Source organism: Trichoderma camerunense, assembly GCF_050948025.1.
Source record: "Trichoderma camerunense strain CBS 138272 chromosome Unknown V8C40scaffold_6, whole genome shotgun sequence".
In the NCBI taxonomy this organism is placed as follows: domain Eukaryota; kingdom Fungi; phylum Ascomycota; class Sordariomycetes; order Hypocreales; family Hypocreaceae; genus Trichoderma; species Trichoderma camerunense.
In genome coordinates, this window is record NW_028145364.1 from 585939 (window position 1) to 605600 (window position 19662).

The window sequence follows — 19662 nt, forward strand, 5'->3', positions numbered from 1 at the left end:
GCTTGATTCAAAATTTTGGTACGACAACAGCTTCAGGCCAGCATCGACTCCGCCATCGCCGTCGCCCGCGCTCATTGAGGCGTGCCCGAGACTTTTATCGCGAGAATCTCCTCTTGAACTACGCTTCAGGGCACAATCTCCAGCCCCTGCAGGATGAACGGCTTCGCGCCTCCTTTCCCTCAGCCGGCTTCGGCCTGGCAAGAGCACAAGACGCCAGAAGGCCGGGCCTATTATTACAACAATGTGACCAAGGTGACGCAATGGACCAAGCCGGAGGAGATGATGAGCTCGGCAGAGGTGAGTTGTATCTTTCTGTCTCCAGCGTGCCTTATTCAAGCCCATGCGGTACCAGCTCAGACCCAGTGATGCTAACGCTCTCTCTTTTTTCCCACAGCGCGCTCTGCAGTCCCAGCCATGGAAAGAGTATACCGCAGAAGGGGGTCGCAAATATTGGTACAATACCGAGACGCAGCAGAGCTCTTGGGAAATGCCTGAAGCATTCAAGAAGGCTCTAGGTTCGACTGGTGGGCCGAGCAACCCCGTTCCCCAGACTACTCCATACACACAGGGTGGCGGTTATCCATCTACAGGACATGACTATCAACGCGATTCCCGCGATGCTCGCGACTCCCGTGACAATCGAGAACCCTATCCCGAATCTCGCCAGTTGACATATGGAAATGAATCCAAGTCACAGCAAGCCTTCGTCCCCGCCACGAATGATCCGGAATACGCTACTCTCGAAGAGGCCGAAGCAGCTTTTGTTAAACTGCTGAAACGAAGCGGCGTCCAGCCAGACTGGACTTGGGAGCAGACCGTTCGTGCCATTGCTCGGGATCCCCAGTTTCGTGCTATCAGGGACCCAAAAGACAGAAAAGATGCCTTCGAGAAGTACTGCCAGGACGTCATCCTCCAAGACAAAGAGCGTGCCAAAGAGAGGCTGACCAAATTGCGTGGTGACTTCGAGACGATGCTGAAACGGCACCCCGAAATCACCCACTACACTCGATGGAAGACGGCTAGACCCATGATCGAAGGAGAGACCATTTTCCGTTCCACTAATGATGAGGACGAGCGCCGCCAGCTCTTTGAGGAGTATATCATCGGTCTTAAGAAGGCTCACAAAGAACAGCAGGCTAGCCAGAAGAAGAGTGCCATGGATGGCCTGATCGACTTGCTCCCCAAGCTCAATCTCGAGCCATACACTCGCTGGGCGGATGCTAGAGACATCATCTCTGGCACCCCGACCCTCCAAGAAAATGAAAAGTATAGAACCCTCAGTCAATTTGACATATTGACTGCTTTCCAAAATCACATGAAAGGTTTGGAGCGAGCCTTCATTGAGTCTAAACAAGAGGAGAAGAGCCGAAGATTCCGCAAGGAACGCAAGGCCAGAGATGCTTTTAAATCCCTGCTAGACTCTCTCCGCAAGGACGGCAAGATCAATGCCGGCACCAAATGGAGCCAGGTTATTCCTCTTATCGAAAACGACGAACGCTACCTCAACATGGTTGGTCAAGTCGGATCTACCCCTCAAGAGCTATTTTGGGATGTGGTGGAAGAGGAAGAGCGATCGCTTCGCGGTCCTCGAAATGAAGTGCTCGATGTCCTCGAAGTAGGTTTTTGTGGTTTATCCTCTTTAACTTGATGCATACTAACTTGCTCGGTAGGATAAGCGGTTTGAACTCACCCCAACTAGTGATCTTGAGGAATATCTGTCCATCATGAAAGATGATCACCGTACGGCTAACATTGATCGTAACACGCTCGAACTTATTTTCAATCGCGTAAGATATAGTCCCCTCTTGTTCTCTGGATCTCCAGTCCAAGCTAACATGTTTCCCTCTATCAGCTGCGTGAGAAGCGCGCCTCGAAGCGCGAAGATGAGAGACAACCGGATCGACAGCAACGTCGGGCCATTGATGATCTTCGTGCTTATATTAAGCGTCTCGAGCCGCCAGTCGCGCTGAGCGATACTTATGAAAAGGTACGACCTAGACTACTGAAATCAGACGAATTCCAGGCCGTCACTTCGGAAGAGTTCCGACGAAGTGCGTTTGAAAAACATCTCCGCAGGTTACGCGAGAAGGATGAAGCCGATCGTGCCTACCGACGCCATGAACGACCCTCTATCGAAAGAGAGGTCTCGAGGCGTGAAAGGGATCGATCTCGTGGCGAACGTTCACATCGCGGTGGCGGTCGTGGTGGTCGGCGCAGCCGTAGTCCGGAGCCCGACGCGTACGAGGCAGACCGGCGAAAGGCGATTGCTGAGCGTGAGCGAAACCATCGCAAGTCGACCATGGCAGAGAACCTCTTATCGACTGACCGTGGTCGTCTTTCGCCCCCGCCATCACGCCGTGAACGAGATCGTGAACGCGATCGTGAACGTGACCGAGATCGTGACCTGGATCGTCCCCCCCGTCCCAGGCGCGATGACGACGCCTTCTACGATCGCGAGCGCAGAGACCGGGAGGATGAGAGAGAACGTATCTACCGCCGTCGCGCCGACCGAGGTTCGTATGATGAGCTCCCCTATGGAGATGAACGCCCAGCAGCTCCTCGACGTCGTCGACAGGAAGAGGAAGACGATTATGCCCGCAGGGATTCCCGGGATTCAAAGGTACGTCTAACATCACTACATTCCATATTCACATTGAAGCCGTTTCTTCTCACACATTCATACAGAGACTCAGGAGAGATCGATCACGTGAGCGTTCCCCCCCTCGTGATGGACGTCAACGCAACAGGACCCCAGAACCAGCCAAGGATGTTCGGAGCGGCAGCGAAGAGGGCGAGATTGAAGAATAATCGAGCCCTCGAGCCCGATTGCTCTCACTCAGCCCTCTGCTCTTGTCTGGCTAGTAAGCTTTTCTTTACTTGTATTGCTGGACTTCTTTCGCCGCTTTTTTATTCCCCCCATCTCCGGAATGTAAGAAAATTTATGTAGCTTTCAAACAAATGACTAGATCTGAACGTCGTAGTCAGGACAGGCTTGTTTACGAGAATAGCTTCGTGTAATATGTTGAATCAGGGTACATTAACCACTTTTAAGTTAGCTCAAGGAAAAGTCTTTTATCTCTCTTCTGTGTCTTCTCACGTCCCCGTGATGTAAATATAAACTCAAAGTTGTAACGATCCAAATCAATTTCTTTTATTCTGTAACTTGACAGGTAGCTATGAAAGAGTTTCCCGCGAGGTAGGAAACCTGACGACAGTCATCCTGCTTGATCCATTGCCCCTCCATCTGCAGAAGTGTTGTAGGTCGGTGGTATATACACACGTAATGGACCGCCTTCAAGCAATTTCCCGCAGGACCAGACAACAGGGGATAGGCTGCCGTCGCCATTGTCACTCATCTGGGTCGTCATCCTCGCTGACGCCGTCCATCTGTAGTCCAACCTCATGGTCGCCTCCATCTATGCGAATTACAAGCGGAGTGCAAGAATGGATACCACAAACGTCTGGAAATGCATCACGTTGGTTCTGATCGTGGTTGCCCTTTTCAAGCACTTTCTTCGGGCTTCTCCTCCAAGAAGAACTGTGGAATAAAAATGTCAGTATGATAAATGTATAGATTGTTAGGTCCGTGTCACTTACGAAGTTGCCGCTCATCTTCTGCTCCTGGTCGAGCTGAGAGCCGAGCTTGTTGATACGAGGACGGAAGTTGCTTGGGTCACGACGGAAAGTGACATCCAGGTTCTTCAAGAAGGTGTTGCAACCGGTGAGGAGGGACTCGGGCCTGTTGGCGTGGGAGTTAATACCGGGCTGGCCGTCAAAGACAATGACACGATCAGCAAGATAGGTGGCCATGATGAAATCGTGCTCGACGATAAAGGCAGTCTTCTTGGAGTGCATGATGAAACGCTTGATGACTCGAGAGGCGATGATACGCTGCTCAGAGTCAAGGTAGGCAGAGGGCTCGTCAATGAGGTAGATATCGGCAGGCATGCCCAGAGAAAGAACAATAGCAACACGCTGCAATTCACCACCGGACAGGTTCTTGACTTCCTGATCAATGAAGTCGTCGAGCTTGAGAGGCTTGACGACGTCGGTCTGGAACTGAGGAGACAGGAAAGCCTGCTTGATTTTCTTGAAGAAGAGCTGGCGAACAGTACCCTCGAATTTGGGGGTAATGGTCTGAGGCTTCATGCTGATCTTCATGTCAGGAACAGAGCTCCTGCCATCAGGCTTGAGGGCACCGGCAAGAAGACGGCAGAAAGTGGTCTTGCCAGTTCCGTTCTCTCCCATCATGACGATGATCTCGGAATCGGTAAACTCTCCGGCATCAATGCGGAGCTTGAAGTTGCCGAGTGTCTTCTCCATCGCGGGGTAGTTGAAAGCACGGGACTTGTCAATGGCGAAGTCATCGGTAGCCTCGGCGAGACGGAACTGAAGAGACTCGTCACGGAATCGCAAGTTCTCCGTGGGGATGTGACCATCAAGGAAGATGTTGATACCTTCACGAACGGAGTGAGGCATGGTGACGACACCATAGATGGCAGGCTTTCCGTAGAGAACGCAGACGTAATCGGAGAGGTAGTCAAGAACAGACAGATCGTGCTCGACGACAATGACGTAGTCATCGTCACGGAGCAGCGAACGGATCATCTTGGCGGCACTCAGACGCTGCTTGACATCCAGATATGAAGAGGGCTCGTCAAACATGTAGACATCGGCCTTCTGGACGCAAACAGTACCAATGGCGAAACGCTGAAGCTCACCACCAGAGAGGAGAGTGATGTCACGGTCCATGATGTGCTCGAGCTCCAAGACGCTGGTCACTTCGGACATGTTTCCAAGAGTGTGGCGGCTCTCCAGAAGAGCCTTGACGCTCTTCTCCGGGCCACGGACAGCCTTGGGGATCTGGTCAACATACTGGGGCTTGACAACAGCCTTGAGATCGTCCTCCAGAAGCTTGGTGAAGTAGTCTAAAGTCGATGTTAAAAATACCGCTTGGAGATGGAATCTGTCACGGGTAAAATTTCGTTCACTTACTCTGGAGTTCGGAACCACGGAAGTACTTGATGACGTCCTCCCAGTCAGGGGGGTTGTCGTGGCGGCCCAAGTTGGGCTTGAGCTTTCCGCTGAGAATCTTCAGCGCGGTACTCTTACCGATACCGTTGGTTCCGACAAGACCAAGAACCTGGCCGGGTCGAGGCATCGGCAAACGGTGGAGCTTGAAGCTGTTGGGGCCATATCGGTGGGTGACCTGGCTCTCGAGGTTGGTGGGCAGGTTGATAATGGTAATGGCGTCGAAGGGGCACTTCTTGGGACAGATACCACAACCAATACACAGCGACTCGGAGATGAAGGCGAGACGGGACTCAGGAGTGACTTCGATACAGAGCTTTCCACTGCGAACCACAGGGCAAGACTTCTTGCACTCCTGACGACACTTGCGAGGACGACACTATTCGAAGAGGCCAGGGGTCAGCATATCTGATATCTGGCTGATAGCGGGGTGATCGGCGGGGCATGCAGATTTTCATCGTGAACTCACTTTGTCGGTGTTGACAATGGCGATACTAGAAGCCGCAGGTTAGCAACAAGTCGAAGATATCTTTAAACCGCGACATGACACGGTAGCTGGCATAGCAAGAGACAGCTAATGTATCTCGTCGGTGATACCTACCGGGTGAGCTTGTCCGCCATGATGGAAACTTGACAGTCGGAGATCTGTCTAGGGTAGCAATGATTCGACTCGATGGTCCCCCGTGAGAGCTGCAAAATCTCAGCTGCGACTGTTGAACAGGATCTGCAACGAGGTGGCGCGCGAGAAGCTGAGCTGGGGAGTGCAAAACAAAAGGAAAAATCAGATTGACGGGGAGAGTGGGCAACTTTTAGCTCTGGAACAGCAAGGTGTGTGGTCATCAATTTTTCTCGCCCTGTGAATGGCGGGGCTTAGGCCCTTTTTCTGGGGAGGGCAACTGGGCGAGACGGGCGATGTTAGCTGCGGCACTGGAGAAATGTACCTGCGCTGCGACTTTAGCGGGCTGAGGGACCTTGTGGAATATGTGGTGCTATCTTGGCTTGTCTTCCAAATGCATGCGATGGACATCTGACAGGATCAGGAGCATACCTTATACGTGTAGTATCAAGAGACACATGAACAATAGAAGCTGAGCAAAAAATTGGCGAAATTATTGTGTCAGAGCACAAGATACTGATTGCGCATCAAGCACATTACCATGCAAATGCTCGTTGCCTACAATTCGAAGACCTCCATCCCTGGCGCCTTGTTCTTATACTTGAATCTATCACGCATTAACAAGACTGAATTCCAGTTTGATAGCTTGTCTTTTCCTTATTCTCGCCTCACTTTTCCACCTCTCCGGAAATTTTCAGGATTTGGCGCCACATTTCGACGAGGTATCTTCTGCAGGAATAATTTTCGATGTAGATAGAACTCTCACTCTGTTTCCCAGTTGATGGCGGTTTATAGTTCCCACACAGCCCATCGGTATCTTCCTGGCTTGTAACATCTACGTACCTCACAAGGCCCAACTCGTAGAACCTTATTCTGCCTCTTTTCTGTTTCCCTATCAACGGAAAATATGGGAAAATCCGGTAGTCTTAATCTGGGGAGTATAGAACTCGAGGTGTCCCTCTGCCTTGTCTTCCTCCCAAACACACCTCACATTCTCCACACCAACAGCTGACTCTTCTCTCACTTTGTGATCACCGATCACCACTCCCGTCTTGCACTGAGCAAGACAACAAAACCTCCCGATTTCTACAGAATCAAAAAAATTTCTGTTGAAATTCTATAACTTTTATCTTGACATCTTTAAAACTCCGGCTCTGCATCTGCATCTGCATCTGAGTCTGAGTCTACGATCACCACTTCAGTTCTGCATTGAGCGGAACAACAAAACCGCCCAATTTCAACACAATCAAGAAAACATCTGTTGAAATTCTACACCTTTTATCCCGAAATCTTTCAAACTCCGACTCTACGCCTGCGTCTGAGTCTGCTTTCGTTGATTACTATCAGCATCAACATCAAACATCGCCATAGCCAAAGCGCTGGAACGCTTTGGAATATTTAAAGAATTTCTCCAGGAAAGTTTCTCAAACACAATCCCAATCACAACGATTGCAGCAAACCCATTACTTGACAAATCAAATCCGATTCAATCATTCTTTGCAGGCTTCGCATCTTCTGGCAATATCGTCACAGTTGCACCCAAACACCAACACCCCCAGCGCAGAAATTCCGGGGTTCTGAGGTCCAAAGCGCCAGCCACGTGACTGCAGCGGTCTTTAGCGGCTTCAGCAGTCAGCAGAGCGCCAAACCACCCCAACAGGGCTTGGCTTGGGTACAAACACGCCGGCCGAGCCTTCGGCCCTCCGCCCCGTTGCCTCCAATTCTTTCCTGCCTCTCTCCACCAGCGCATTTTTGTCACCTCCGGCCGTCTCTCGACACCTCAACCCTCGTGGCCCTTCCGCCCACCGGAACATCGCCAGACTCGCCCGAACGAGCCTGTGGGCTCCTGTCATTCTTTGTGGTGTCACGGGTCATTGATTGATCACTGGTAAGTCGCTGCTGTCTCCTTGCACTTGCTGTTGCCGCCCGCAGCCCTGTGGCCTTGCGTCTTGCCCGCTGATCCAGCCACGACTTGACCCGGACGCGTCCATGGGCCGGCTCTCCGGGGCCCGGATCAAGGCAAGATGAGGTTTGTTTCGATGGAATTGGCCGCTGCCGGTGATGCCGATGCTTCCAGGGCCCTCAGATGGGCTCCCAGGCGGTGGCCAAGTCTCCAATTGCTGGTGATGGCGTCTCTCAGCCTTGCCAGCACTTACACACGTGGGATGCCTTGGATTGGCATTGCTTCACGATTCCAAAGCAGTATTGCTTTCCAGGCTGATGATCGCGGGTCGCCGACTTGTTCTTTCACCACCTCTTCACTGGGGCGGACGCGTAACTTGGATTTCATGATGCTAACTGCCGTCGGTTCTGTAGGAGTTCCATCTTCGCGGATACCTCCATCATGTCCTCTCCCAGCGAGGGGGACCCCTCCAACGGAAATCTGTCGCCGGACGACTCCATGACTTTTTCGGCTGTCGCAGACCAGCAGGGAAACGATAGCGACGTCTCCCAAGGCCTGAATGCCACCAATAGCCCTCCGGACCACCCATCTCCCCCCGATCCCGAAGCTTCAAACGATGAGGCTACGAACCATGCAGACGCCGACCATGCCATGTCAGAAAGCGAAGAATCCAGTGTAGCCGACGCGTCAGACGATGGCGACTTCGATATGCAAGCTACCTCGCCATCCCAGCATGGCAATGACGAGGAAGACGATAATGAAGATGAGGACGACGTCACAGCTGGCCGAGCCAGTTCATCAGAATCAGCTCGAGCGGCTAAGCGAAAAGCTCCCGTGGAAGATGAATATATGAAGGCCAATCCAGAGCTTTATGGTCTTCGGAGAAGCGTATGCCTTTCCACCCGAAACTGTGTCCTCTCTATTCTCTTTGATGTCGAATGCTGACCTCCTTATTCTAGACTCGACCACGAGAGCAACGCAAAATAGTATGTCACATGTCCAGCTGCAATGTCTTGTCGCATTATGTACTAACTATATCAGATCGAATCGGAATCAGAATCAGATGTTGCGCCAGCCAGTCGTCGCCAGAATAAACGCCGGCGCGTTGGAAGTTCCCACGCCTGTGAGTCTTGACGCTTCCCCATGTCCTCTCGCTCCCATCAACCTTGAAGCTGACTGAACCGATTGTAGCCTCAAAAAGGGGAACGCCCGTATTGCAACCTTCAACCAACGATTCCGACTCGGATTCTTCTACATATGGTGGAGCTCGCGCAAAGAGCCAGCAGAAAAAGGCCAGGCAACAGCGTGAGATGCAGCCCGCCTTGGCCCTTGCCGAGAAGCGGTGGTCAAACCGCCGTGCGGCGCAACAGGTGCAGGAAGGCGCATACGAAGAGAGCGATGTCGACGAAGAAGATGAAGAAGATGCGGAACTTGCTGCGTCTTACTACGTCGATGACTATGTCGACAACTCCCCCTACATCGAAAAGGTTGTCAAGCACAGGCTCAGAGATGGCCACGAGCTTACCTACGATTCCACCCGCAGCGACTTTGAGTACTTCATCAAGTGGCAAGGAAAATCCCACTTGCATGATACCTGGGAGCTGCTTGATTCTCTACGCAGTGTCCGCGGCTTTCGCAAGGTCGAAAACTACTTTAGAAAGTTTGTCGACCAGGAGCTTGACATTCGATTTGGAGATGATATTCCCCCGGAGACAAAGGAGCAGTTTTTCCTTGATCGCGATCGAGACGAGGAAGCTCTTGAAGACTACACCAAGGTTGAACGCGTCGTCGCCGTCCGGGATGGCGATGAGGGCGATGAGTACTACGTCAAGTGGAAAGGACTTACCTACGAAGAATGCACGTGGGAGGCGGCATCAGATATCAGCACCCTCTTTCAAGACAAAATCGACCAGTACATAGACCGAACTTCGAGGTCATGGCTGTCCGACCGAAAGGAGACGAGCCTAGACACGCGATCCAAGATGACCAAGCTGGAGAAGCAGCCTGACTTTATTGTCGGCGGCGAGCTTCGTGAATTTCAGTTGAAGGGACTCAACTTTCTGTGCCTCAACTGGACCCGCGGGAACAACGTCATCCTTGCTGACGAAATGGGCCTGGGCAAGACGGTCCAGACAGTGTCGTTCCTCAGCTGGTTGCGCAATGCTAGGCGGCAGGAAGGGCCCTCTCTGGTCGTCGCTCCGCTCAGCGTCATCCCTGCTTGGTGCGACACATTTAACAATTGGTCACCAGATATCAACTACGTGGTGTATCTTGGACCAGAGGATGCTCGAAACATCATCCGTGAGAACGAGCTAATCATCAATGGCAATCCCAAGAAGCCAAAGTTCAACGTCTTGGTCACTTCTTACGAGTTCATTCTGCAGGACTGGCAATTCCTGCAGTCTATCAAGTGGCAAGTTTTGGCCGTCGATGAGGCGCACCGCCTCAAGAATGCCGAATCCCAGCTATACCAGCGCCTGGTGGGCTTTGGTATCCCCTGCAAGATTCTCATCACCGGAACTCCTATCCAGAATAACTTGGCCGAGCTGTCTGCCCTTCTCGACTTTTTGAACCCCGGAAAAGTGACCATTGACGAGGACTTGGACTCGCTCTCCGCTGCCGACGCCCAAGAGAAACTGCAAGACCTTCACCGGTCCATTGCTCCTTATATCCTAAGACGCACAAAGGAAACGGTCGAGTCCGACCTGCCGCCCAAGACGGAAAAGATTATCCGCGTTGAGCTTTCAGATGTGCAGCTGGACTACTACAAGAACATTCTCACCAGAAATTACGCGGCCCTGTGTGATGCTACAAACGGACACAAGAACTCCCTTCTCAACATCATGATGGAGTTGAAGAAAGTCAGCAACCACCCTTACATGTTTCCCGGAGCAGAGGAGAGGGTTTTGGCTGGCAGCACACGTCGCGAGGATCAAATCAAGGGCTTGATTGCAAGCAGTGGCAAAATGATGTTGATCGACCAGCTGCTGTCCAAGCTGAAGAAGGACGGACACAGGGTTTTGATCTTCAGCCAGATGGTTAGGATGCTGGACATTCTCGGTGATTACCTCTCCCTCAGAGGCTACAAGTTCCAGCGACTTGATGGCACCATAGCAGCGGGCCCGCGACGCATGGCTATCAATCACTTCAACGCCGAGGACAGCGAAGATTTTTGCTTCCTGCTTTCCACTCGTGCGGGTGGTCTCGGCATTAACCTGATGACCGCAGACACTGTCATCATCTTTGATTCTGACTGGAATCCACAGGCAGATTTGCAGGCCATGGCTCGTGCTCACCGTATCGGACAGAAGCGGCCGGTGAACATTTACCGACTTGTATCGAAAGAAACGGTAGAGGAAGAGGTTTTGGAACGCGCCCGCAACAAGCTTCTTCTAGAATATCTGACCATTCAGGCTGGCGTCACTGATGATGGAAAAGCCAAGTTTAAGGAGGAGCTCAGCAAGAAGGGCGTCAAGATCGACGGCCCATCCACTTCAGAGGACATCCAAATGGTGCTGAAAATGCGATCGTCCAAGATGTTTGAGCAGAGCGGCAACCAACAGCGACTGGAGCAGCTCGACATTGATTCTATCCTGGAAAATGCTGAAATTACAAAGACCAAGGTTGACGACAAGATCAACCTGAGCAGTGGCGGTATCGACTGGGATAATTTTATGCAAATTACCGATGTCAAAGTAGATGATATCAACCTCGACTGGGACCAGATTATCCCAGCCGAAAAACTCGCCGAGATCAAGGCGGAAGAAGAGAAGAAGCAACATGAAGACTACCTCGCAAAGGTTGCAGCTGAGAGTGCGCCGCGAAGGGCGGCAGTCAAGAGCCGCAACAAGGATGTGGAGCGCGCAGACCGCTTGAAGAAGCGCCAGAGAGAGCAGCAGCAAGAAGAAGAAGAGCAGCGCGCCTACTTGGCGGATCCCAAACGCCCCTTGAACGATAAGGAGCAGCGAAATCTGATCAAGGCCTACTTCCGATTTGGATCCATGGAGGATCGCAGCGCCGATATCATCCAGGAGGCCAAGCTCGGAGAGAGAGACCCCGACTTTGTCAAATCAGTCTTGGACGATTTTATCAAAGCTGCCCAGCAAGCCGTGGACGACAACAGCGCCAAGCTTGCCGAGGAAGAAAAGAAGATGGGCAAGACATTGACAAAGAAGGACAAGAAGGCTGTGCTGATCGATTTCGGCGAGCTGAAAAAGGTCAATGCTGAGACTGCCATCGAACGGCCTAAGCAGCTGCAACTTCTTCGCCAGGTGATTCGCGGCCATTCAGACTGGAAAAATTTCCGGGTGCCGGACGCCACCAAGGCGGCCAACTACAGCTGCCCCTGGGGAGCGAAAGAGGATGCCATGCTCCTTGTCGGCATTGACAAGCACGGGTTTGGCGCGTGGGCTCAGATACGCGACGATTCGGACTTGGAGATGCAAGAGAAGCTCTTCCTGGAAGAGCATCGGGTGGGCAAAAAGGAGGAGAGATCCAAAGGCAACGACAAGCTCAAAGCCCCTGGCGCTGTTCATCTCGTGCGCAGGTCAGAGTATCTCCTTTCCGTGCTGCAGTCAAAGCACTCGAATGATCGGTCGGTTCAGAAGGCGGTGGAGAACCATCATCGCAACAACAAGAAGCTCCACGCAGTCAATGGCAATCGTGGCAGCAGCTCAACGACGGCTTCAACAGGTCTTAAAAGGCAACGAGAGCGAGAGAGGGACCACGGATCATCCGAACATCGATCCCGTGCCGGAGAGGATAGTGCACCGGCTAGACCCGATTTCAAGCGCAAGCATCCCTCTCACGACGATGCCCGTAGTCCCAAACATCGGCGCTCTGAGGACCCTCGCCGGTCTAGCAAAGCTGGTGATGAATATCGCGACGGCCGCATGGAGAAACGACGCCATCGCGAAGATGACGACCGCCGCCATGACAGATTCCGGCGTGAGGAGTATCGCCGCGATGATTATCGCCGTGATGACCGCCGAGACGACCGCCGAGATGATTACCGCAGGGATGATCGTCGAGACGACCGTCGGGACCGGGACCGAGACCGGGATCGAGAACGGGAACGGGAACGGGAACGGGATCGTGATCGCGATCATCATCGTGACCGCGACCGTGACCATAACCGCGACCATAACCGCGATCGAGACCGGGACCATCACCGAGATCACCGAGACCGTGATCCTGCAACCCGACATCTGGATGAACGCAGAGTCAAGGCACTTCGAAGGTTGGATGAGCTACGGCGCATTGGGGATGACAAAGACCAAAGGGCCAAGGACAATGACGCCATGATTTGGTTCCTCTTGAAGCCGGTGAGAGATAACTTTGAGAAAATTCTTTCCACCACCAAGGACAGCGTCAAGTCTAGTAAGGAGCGCGCAGCCATTTTTGGAGCCGAGCTGGTGGCCATTGGGTCGTTTCTCGACGAGAAGCTGCCGGCAACGGTAGCAGACGATGGTCTCAAAAACAACTTCTGGTAAGCGATTGCGAACTTTCGACTCTCTTGTTTTCCCACCGCTAACTTGGCTCATAGGGAATTTCTGGCGGCTCTTTGGCCCGTCGACGATACCAGCAAGAGCGTTACAGGTGACCGACTGAGCTCAATGTATCGTACGCTCCACGCTCGCAACAAGTCGAAGAGTTCTGAGCCTAGTGCCGCAAAACTCAACGGCACACACGCTGTTCGGTGATTAAAAAAGCGACCACTGGAACAAGCTAAAGGAGGATGTTGATGTTTAGATTTGCTCTGTGACGAGTTTATAAAAGAAGAGCTTGGCATTTATTTGCATTGTCTGGCGTTTGGTATTAGGTGGCATTATGGTTCAGTCACAAAAGACTCGGCTGCAACAACATACCCGGATTTGCATGGAAAAAGAAACAAGACGACACGCGTTGAGGAGTTTGTTTATACCGGCTGGCCGGCTCGACGAAGACTTTGACGTCTACTCTCTGGCCCGCCTACCGAGTTGATTTTGAGAAGGTTGTATTGTTTGGCTTGACTGTGATGAAGGGAGGAGAGGAGGGATACTCCTTTTTGCTACCTTGTCTCTTTTTTTCTCTCCTTTTTTGTCTTTCTATTTTTTTCTTTTTCTGACAAGTGTTTTATTTTACTGTTGACGACAAGAGCTTACTCATGCCGTCGGATTGAGGGTACATGTTATACCAAACATTTTCCGGACATTGGAAGGGTTGTGGGAGGCGACGGATTTTTCTTTTATGAATGTAATATGAGCGGTTATACGGCTTTTCCCCCTCCTCACTATGTTTTCCCGTTTACCATGGGGATTCTTGTTTTTCTAAATCCTCCCGCCTTGTTCTACGGATAGTAATTAGAGGAGCGAGTTGGCAGATGAGGACACAAGTTTGATAGTCACTTACGCCTAGGCACAAGAAAAAGCCTGAGGCAGAGGAGGAGTCGATAGATGAATAAAATAGTTTTAAGTATCTGTGATTTGCTACTATGGTGATGATTTGCTGCATGTGATTTAATACACGAGGTTGATATGTGTAAAGAGATGAATGATAAGCTGGGAGAATTGATGTATCTCAGTGTGGCACCATGTGAGTGGCCACTTCTATATGCAGCACATGAAACCACTTGCATGCACTCCATAGTAGATGAGGCGATACTAATCTTCAATCTTCCGATGTTATTTTTCTTCTTGTTCTGCTTTAAAATGGTCATGTTCACGTCAGACTTTTCAATACATACATAACCTCAAAATCACTACCTATCTACTTATATCCCCGCCTACCTATCTTGTACATATCCATCCTTCGACAAAGCGACAATGTCTCTTCCTCTCCCCTTCACCAAACACTTCGCCGAGCTCACCGTCCTCCGCGCCGCCCTGCTGACCAGAAGAGTCATCTCGGCCGTCACGGAAATTTCCAAACATGATGCGACACCCGTGACCATGGCCGACTTTGGCGCCCAGGCGCTCATCATGGCGGCTCTGCACGAGCTGTTTCCCTTGGACGGCTACGTGGGCGAGGAAGACGCAGAGACGCTGCGCAAGGACGAGGCACTGGCGAAGACGGTGTTTGAGCTTGTGCGGGAGATTGGCGACGAGTTTGCTAAGCATGAGGCGATTAATGCTGATGAGGATCTGGGTATGAGGAGCTTGCCGGGCGTTGTGTCGCAGGCTGAGATGCTGGATTTGTTGGATTTGGCTGGACGTGGGACGCCGGGGCCGAAGGGGAGGTACTGGGTCATGGATCCTGTGGATGGCACGGCTACGTTTCTCAAGGGCCAGCAGTACGCCATCTCGTTGGCGCTGGTTGAAGATGGCAAGGAGGTGCTGAGCGTCGTGTGCTATCCGAACCTCAGCCTTGACGACGGCGTGGTGGCCGAGACGGGCGTGGACACTTCCGGCTGCGGCGTCATGCTGTCGACCATCCGTGGCGAGGGCACCGACTACCGTAAGCTGTCGACGGAGTACTCCCTTGGGCCATCCAGAAAGCTCTCCCGCTTCTCTGCGCCGACGAGCCTCGCCGACCTGCGCCTCGTGGACTGTCTGGCTAGCAAGTCGTCTCGTCTGGATATTGCAGAGAACCTAGCGAAACAACTCGGTGCGATGCCCTTCCCCGGCATCGATCTGTGGTCTTCGCATGTACGTTACGGAGCGCTGATGCTCGGCGAGGGAGAGCAGGGGAAGCACATCATGATTCGCGTGCCTGTTGGTGCTCGCGGCGATCCTTCTCGTGCGTATATCTGGGATCATGCCGGCTCGCAGCTGCTTTACACGGAGATGGGCGGCAAAGTGACGGATCTGGAGGGCAAGGACATTGATTTCGGGGCGGGCAGGACGTTGGCGGCGAACTGGGGGCTTGTGGCTGCTCCGGAGAGTGTTCACGGTGAGATTTTGAGCTTGGTTAGGGAATTGATTGCCAAGGATTCAAACTAAGAGAACGGTGATCCTGATGCAGGAAGACAGCTGCTACTCCAGAAAGAAAGAAAAGGAAAGATAGCAGAAAGCAGGGTCACTATTTCGCCGTCATTGAAAACGCTGACCATCTCCATCATGCTCATTAAATCAACTATTATATATCTATCCATCGCCATTATATCCTCGAATGTTAGCTTGAGATGTCACTCTCACCACCTTCATGCCATATGTTCTATTTTATATACACAGTCCCCCCTCTTCTTCTTTACATCAAGCTACTCCTGCCCCCAATCTCCATGCTCCCCTGCCCGTCCTTCATCTGCCCACTCCGGCCCACCACAAACTCGTGATAAATCTTTTGAAGCCTCGCCTTCTCATCCTTGCCGATACTCGCTCTGGTGCTCTCCAGAGCCTTTGTGAGGTGAGACCAGCCGACCACCACCTCTCGCTGGTCGGCCGACTCCTTGCCCTCGGCCTCGTCGACACCGGGACCTCTGCGGGCTTCCTTGGCCTTTCGTCGCGCCACTTTGATCTGCTCCAGCTTGGACATGATGGCGGCGTTTTCAACCAGCGCGGCGGATCTGCTCTTAGCCGCCACCGGAGCCGCCGTCTCGTCGTCGGCACCGTAGCGGAACTGCACGAAACTGGTGGCCGACGATGCGCCCTTACTGTCCTTGCCACGTTTGGTCGTAGACGTCGGGTTGTTGATATCTCCCAGCACGTCGTGGATGGCCTCGAGCTGGGCGTTTGACACCAGTGCCTGCAAGTCGGCACCCGAATATCCCTCTGTCTTCTGGGCAATCGATCGCAGTGCTTCTTCCGACTCGGTCAGCTCGCTCGACAGCCGAACCTTTTGCAGCATCGCCTTGATAATGTCCACTCGGTCGTCGAGCGATGGCATATCACACAGCAGCGACTTGTCGAGACGACCGGGACGCAGCAGCGCCGGATCGATCAGGTCGGGTCGTGAAGTGGCTGCCAGGACATAAACGCCAGACAAACCTTCAGCACCGTCCATCTGCGTCAGCAGCTGGTTGACCACGCGATCCGTCACACCAGTCGAATCATGGCCACGCTTCGGCGCAATGGAGTCGAATTCATCGAAGAACAAGACGCAGGGCTTGGCCGCCGACGCTCGGTCAAAGAGATCTCGCACGCTCTTTTCTGATGCACCGATATACTTGTTGAGAATCTCAGGACCCTTGACGCTGATAAAGTTGAGGCCGCATTCTCCCGCGACGGCACTTGCCAGAAGCGTCTTGCCGCAGCCGGGGAACCCGTACAGGAGCAGGCCGGATCGGAGTCGTAGAGGGCACTGGGAGAAGATTGGAGCATATTTTGTCGGGTACTGCAGCGTCTCGAGGAGGACTTGGCGTGTCTCTTGCAGGCCGCCAATGGACTTGAATGTGGTTGTCGAGCTTTGCAGGGATACATTGCGCAACGACGCCGGCGTAAACCCCTTGATGGCCTTGTCGAAATCCGCACGGCTAAGATGCACTGCTCCAATAGTGTCTTCGGGAGTCAAGCTGATAGATCGAATGATTGCCTCGTTTCTGGCTCTGGCGATGAGAACCGTCAAATCACCGGGCAAGTATCCGTCAGTTAAGCCGGCAATGTCGAGAAAGTCCAGGTCTGAATCTAGTATGAAGCCGCCGGGTTTGCTCGACGAACCATCTTCGTGGCCATTGGCAGCCGAACCATGCCCGTGAAGCCAGTCGCTCGCTTCTTCGGAATTCTCCGTGCCGTTGGCAGTCGTCGGCCGACTGCCGTCGCTCACCTGTCCCGAAGCCTCATCCTGAGCCACGGCATTCTGCCGAACAATGGCCTCCATAATCTTCCGCCGTCCATCCTTGTCAGGGGCCTTTAGTTCGATGATCTCGCGGACGACGTGGCCACTGACGACAACGCTGTTGAGGGTGTCCTTGCCCTCTGCCGTTGCTAGCAACGCGACGCCGCTGTCTTTGGTGCAATATTGCCGCACGACAGATCGGATCGTTTCACTGACTTGACGGCTTCGTCCGTTGTCGTTTCCGACCTGAAGCTCTGTTTCCACAGGACTTAGTTTGTCCAGGTCATCGAGAACAACAATTGCTTTGCCGCCCAACCTTGCGCCCCAGCTAGCCAGCATGAATATGCGGTTAAGAGTTTCTTTGATTGTGGATATCCTCGCCTCGTCGGTTACTAGCTTACGACAAGAAAAGTAGATGGTATAAAATAGTGCCTCTTCACGAAGTCGGCTGGCGAGATACCTAGCGACAGATGTCTTGCCGGAGCCCTTTGTTCCAGTGAGCAAGACAGAAGACATGTGAGCAAGGTGTGACTGCAGATTTGCGAGCAGCGAGTCGATGCCGACCAGTAATGAGTCGTGAGACGGCTGCAATTCAAATAGGTCCGTCTCGGAAATCCAAGGAGGTCGTGGTACTGGTTGTTGAAAGTCGATGGGTATTTTTGGATCCAAGCCGGCCAGCCAGAGAGCCGCGTCCTTGTTCTGCTCTTGTGATGCAACATCTGAGCTGTACTCAAACTTGATGATGCCTCCTTCCCATCCCTGCGGAGCCTCCAGGCCGTCATACAGATCAACCACGATGCCGTCAGTTATGGGCCCTTGCAAAAGCCCCTCGGATCCCTTGGGCCCAGAGTAGATGTGCTTGAATCTCTTGGTGGATTCTTCCTTCTCTGCCTTCGTCTCAATTCCAAATCTCAGGCCCTCGGGTGCCTTTGAGCCTGCTGCGAAGGGGAAGACTTTGATTTGCTGGACGGCTCCGCGAGGGAGAGGCTGAGGGGCGGCTTGGATCTTGACAATACCACCAACGATACCTGTGCAGCCGAGGGCAGCGCACAAAGCTGCCGACAATGCCGCCGCCTGGCCATTGGGCGGATCGTCCCATGGCTTCAGCTTGGCAACAATCTTGGACGATGCATTGCTCGCAACTGCTGCGGATCCGTCTTCGGGCTGTGGTTTCTGTAGTCCTGCAGGCTTGAGAACATCCACCACAACGTAGTTGATGCCCCTGAAGTCGTTGGACAGGATATAGTCACGATCAATCCAGACACAGAGACCGGGCTCTGCGATGCCCTCATCGAACCATTCGTTGCAGGCAGCCCTGTCGATTGCACGAAGCAGCAAAGACGGTCTCTTCTCCTCCCTAGCGCTTCGTCTTCGAATGGTGCTGGCCCCGCTTCGTTTGGACTTTGATGTGCTCGCGACGCTCCGGTGGTCACCACTGTTCTGCTGGGCCTTGGCTCTCGTTTTCGGCGCGACGATGACTTCGGCATTGGGGGAGAGCTTCACAAAAGCCACGTCGGCCGCTGGTGCGGGTTCGAGAGACATAATCTTTATGACCGCTGTCGAAGTTGGTGATAGATGCAAAGTCAATGGGTGCGCAGGGACTGCAGCACCGCCGGTAGGGACATATGCCGGGTTGGGAAGCGCTCGTATCTGGGACTGCAGATTGAGTTCGAGGAATGTTGCATGCAGTTCTATGATTTCCCAGTCTTCAGGCGTCAGTGGCTCGATGTTGATGGTGTGTGCCAGCGGAGGGTCGACGTGGACGGTGGCCATGACTTTTTCACCATCTGTCAGGCCGAGGGTGTTTGCAAAGGTCGCGTCTATTTCGACTAATTGAATCTCTTGATCTCGCGATGAGCCGCGCGAGCTGGTCAGTCCGTCACGTCCTACTAACTGGGCAGCCCTCCTCTTGCTCGGCATTCCCGTCCACCCAACGAAGACGGATTGCTCCTTGGGGGCTCCGGTCTGCCCACTGGATGGGGCCGGTCGGTATGTGAGTTCGACAACGACATTCTGGGCGGGCTATGAAGAAATAGGAGGATTAGTTTAGTCGCACAATGCCCTCGAGATCAGCAGCATTGAGCAGGTGGAAAGGAGTAGCGCTCTCGGTGACGTACAGTGTTTACGTTGACCAGCAGGGTAACCAACGATGTAGGCAGATTGACGAGACAGTTCTTCAGATGCACGAGCGACAGCTCAGCAGCGGTAGACTGCGCATTCCTTCTGGGAGCCATGTCTAGGAAATTGATTGGAAGTCTGTCTTGTCTCGTCAGAACAGAATCCGGGCGCAAGTTCGGCTGCAAGATGGCGATGCTATTCCGCGTTCCTGGAACTTATGGAGCCGGCCGGTTGCTATGCCGAGGCAAGGCTCACGTGCCGAGAGGCCGGCGCTACCAAGGGGGTACCTCCCGAGGCTACTGAA

The 19662-nt window shown here is 53.0% G+C and overlaps 5 protein-coding genes across 5 annotated transcripts; 3 read left to right on the top strand and 2 right to left on the bottom strand.

Moving 5' to 3' along the window:
• Positions 1 to 11: 11 nt before the first annotated feature.
• On the top strand, positions 12 to 3084 carry V8C40DRAFT_240731 (uncharacterized protein). Its single transcript, XM_083214862.1, has 5 exons — positions 12 to 297; positions 395 to 1615; positions 1671 to 1787; positions 1853 to 2620; positions 2686 to 3084. The coding sequence occupies exons 1-5, from the start codon at positions 154 to 156 to the stop codon at positions 2806 to 2808; spliced, it is 2373 nt and encodes a 790-aa protein (XP_083074791.1). The 5' UTR covers positions 12 to 153; the 3' UTR covers positions 2809 to 3084.
• On the bottom strand, positions 3061 to 5853 carry V8C40DRAFT_240733 (Fe-S cluster-binding ribosome biosynthesis protein). The gene is made up of 5 exons (XM_083214863.1): positions 5633 to 5853; positions 5501 to 5525; positions 4996 to 5410; positions 3598 to 4928; positions 3061 to 3538 (listed from the first exon to the last, which is right to left on the bottom strand). Exons 1-5 carry the CDS (start codon positions 5650 to 5652, stop codon positions 3503 to 3505), a joined length of 1827 nt encoding a protein of 608 aa, XP_083074792.1. The 5' UTR covers positions 5653 to 5853; the 3' UTR covers positions 3061 to 3502.
• Positions 5854 to 7298: 1445 nt separating this feature from the next.
• V8C40DRAFT_240734 (chromatin-remodeling ATPase CHD1) lies at positions 7299 to 13987 on the top strand. The gene is made up of 6 exons (XM_083214864.1): positions 7299 to 7535; positions 7964 to 8438; positions 8510 to 8536; positions 8592 to 8673; positions 8742 to 13038; positions 13096 to 13987. The coding sequence occupies exons 2-6, from the start codon at positions 7992 to 7994 to the stop codon at positions 13250 to 13252; spliced, it is 5010 nt and encodes a 1669-aa protein (XP_083074793.1). The 5' UTR covers positions 7299 to 7535; positions 7964 to 7991; the 3' UTR covers positions 13253 to 13987.
• A 192-nt stretch (positions 13988 to 14179) lies between these two features.
• Positions 14180 to 15696, top strand: V8C40DRAFT_240735 (inositol monophosphatase family protein). The gene has a single exon (XM_083214865.1). It carries the CDS (start codon positions 14354 to 14356, stop codon positions 15467 to 15469), a length of 1116 nt encoding a protein of 371 aa, XP_083074794.1. The 5' UTR covers positions 14180 to 14353; the 3' UTR covers positions 15470 to 15696.
• On the bottom strand, positions 15456 to 19593 carry V8C40DRAFT_188034 (AAA family ATPase peroxin 1). Its single transcript, XM_083211825.1, has 2 exons — positions 19358 to 19593; positions 15456 to 19262 (listed from the first exon to the last, which is right to left on the bottom strand). Exons 1-2 carry the CDS (start codon positions 19472 to 19474, stop codon positions 15717 to 15719), a joined length of 3663 nt encoding a protein of 1220 aa, XP_083074795.1. The 5' UTR covers positions 19475 to 19593; the 3' UTR covers positions 15456 to 15716.
• Between the last annotated feature and the right edge of the window lie 69 nt (positions 19594 to 19662).

Coding starts and splice junctions, on each gene's coding strand:
- V8C40DRAFT_240731 (XM_083214862.1), top strand. CDS start 154: ATGAACGGCTTCGCGCCTCCTTTCCCTCAGCCGGCTTCGGCCTGGCAA. Junction 298..394: donor AGATGATGAGCTCGGCAGAG/GTGAGTTGTATC, acceptor TTTTTCCCACAG/CGCGCTCTGCAGTCCCAGCC. Junction 1,788..1,852: donor TCGAACTTATTTTCAATCGC/GTAAGATATAGT, acceptor TCCCTCTATCAG/CTGCGTGAGAAGCGCGCCTC.
- V8C40DRAFT_240733 (XM_083214863.1), bottom strand. CDS start 5,652: ATGGCGGACAAGCTCACCCG. Junction 5,526..5,632: donor ATGGCGGACAAGCTCACCCG/GTAGGTATCACC, acceptor TGCGGCTTCTAG/TATCGCCATTGTCAACACCG. Junction 4,929..4,995: donor CCGTGGTTCCGAACTCCAGA/GTAAGTGAACGA, acceptor CATCGACTTTAG/ACTACTTCACCAAGCTTCTG.
- V8C40DRAFT_240734 (XM_083214864.1), top strand. CDS start 7,992: ATGTCCTCTCCCAGCGAGGGGGACCCCTCCAACGGAAATCTGTCGCCG. Junction 8,439..8,509: donor TTTATGGTCTTCGGAGAAGC/GTATGCCTTTCC, acceptor TCCTTATTCTAG/ACTCGACCACGAGAGCAACG. Junction 8,674..8,741: donor CGTTGGAAGTTCCCACGCCT/GTGAGTCTTGAC, acceptor AACCGATTGTAG/CCTCAAAAAGGGGAACGCCC.
- V8C40DRAFT_240735 (XM_083214865.1), top strand. CDS start 14,354: ATGTCTCTTCCTCTCCCCTTCACCAAACACTTCGCCGAGCTCACCGTC.
- V8C40DRAFT_188034 (XM_083211825.1), bottom strand. CDS start 19,474: ATGGCTCCCAGAAGGAATGCGCAGTCTACCGCTGCTGAGCTGTCGCTC. Junction 19,263..19,357: donor TGCTGGTCAACGTAAACACT/GTACGTCACCGA, acceptor ATTTCTTCATAG/CCCGCCCAGAATGTCGTTGT.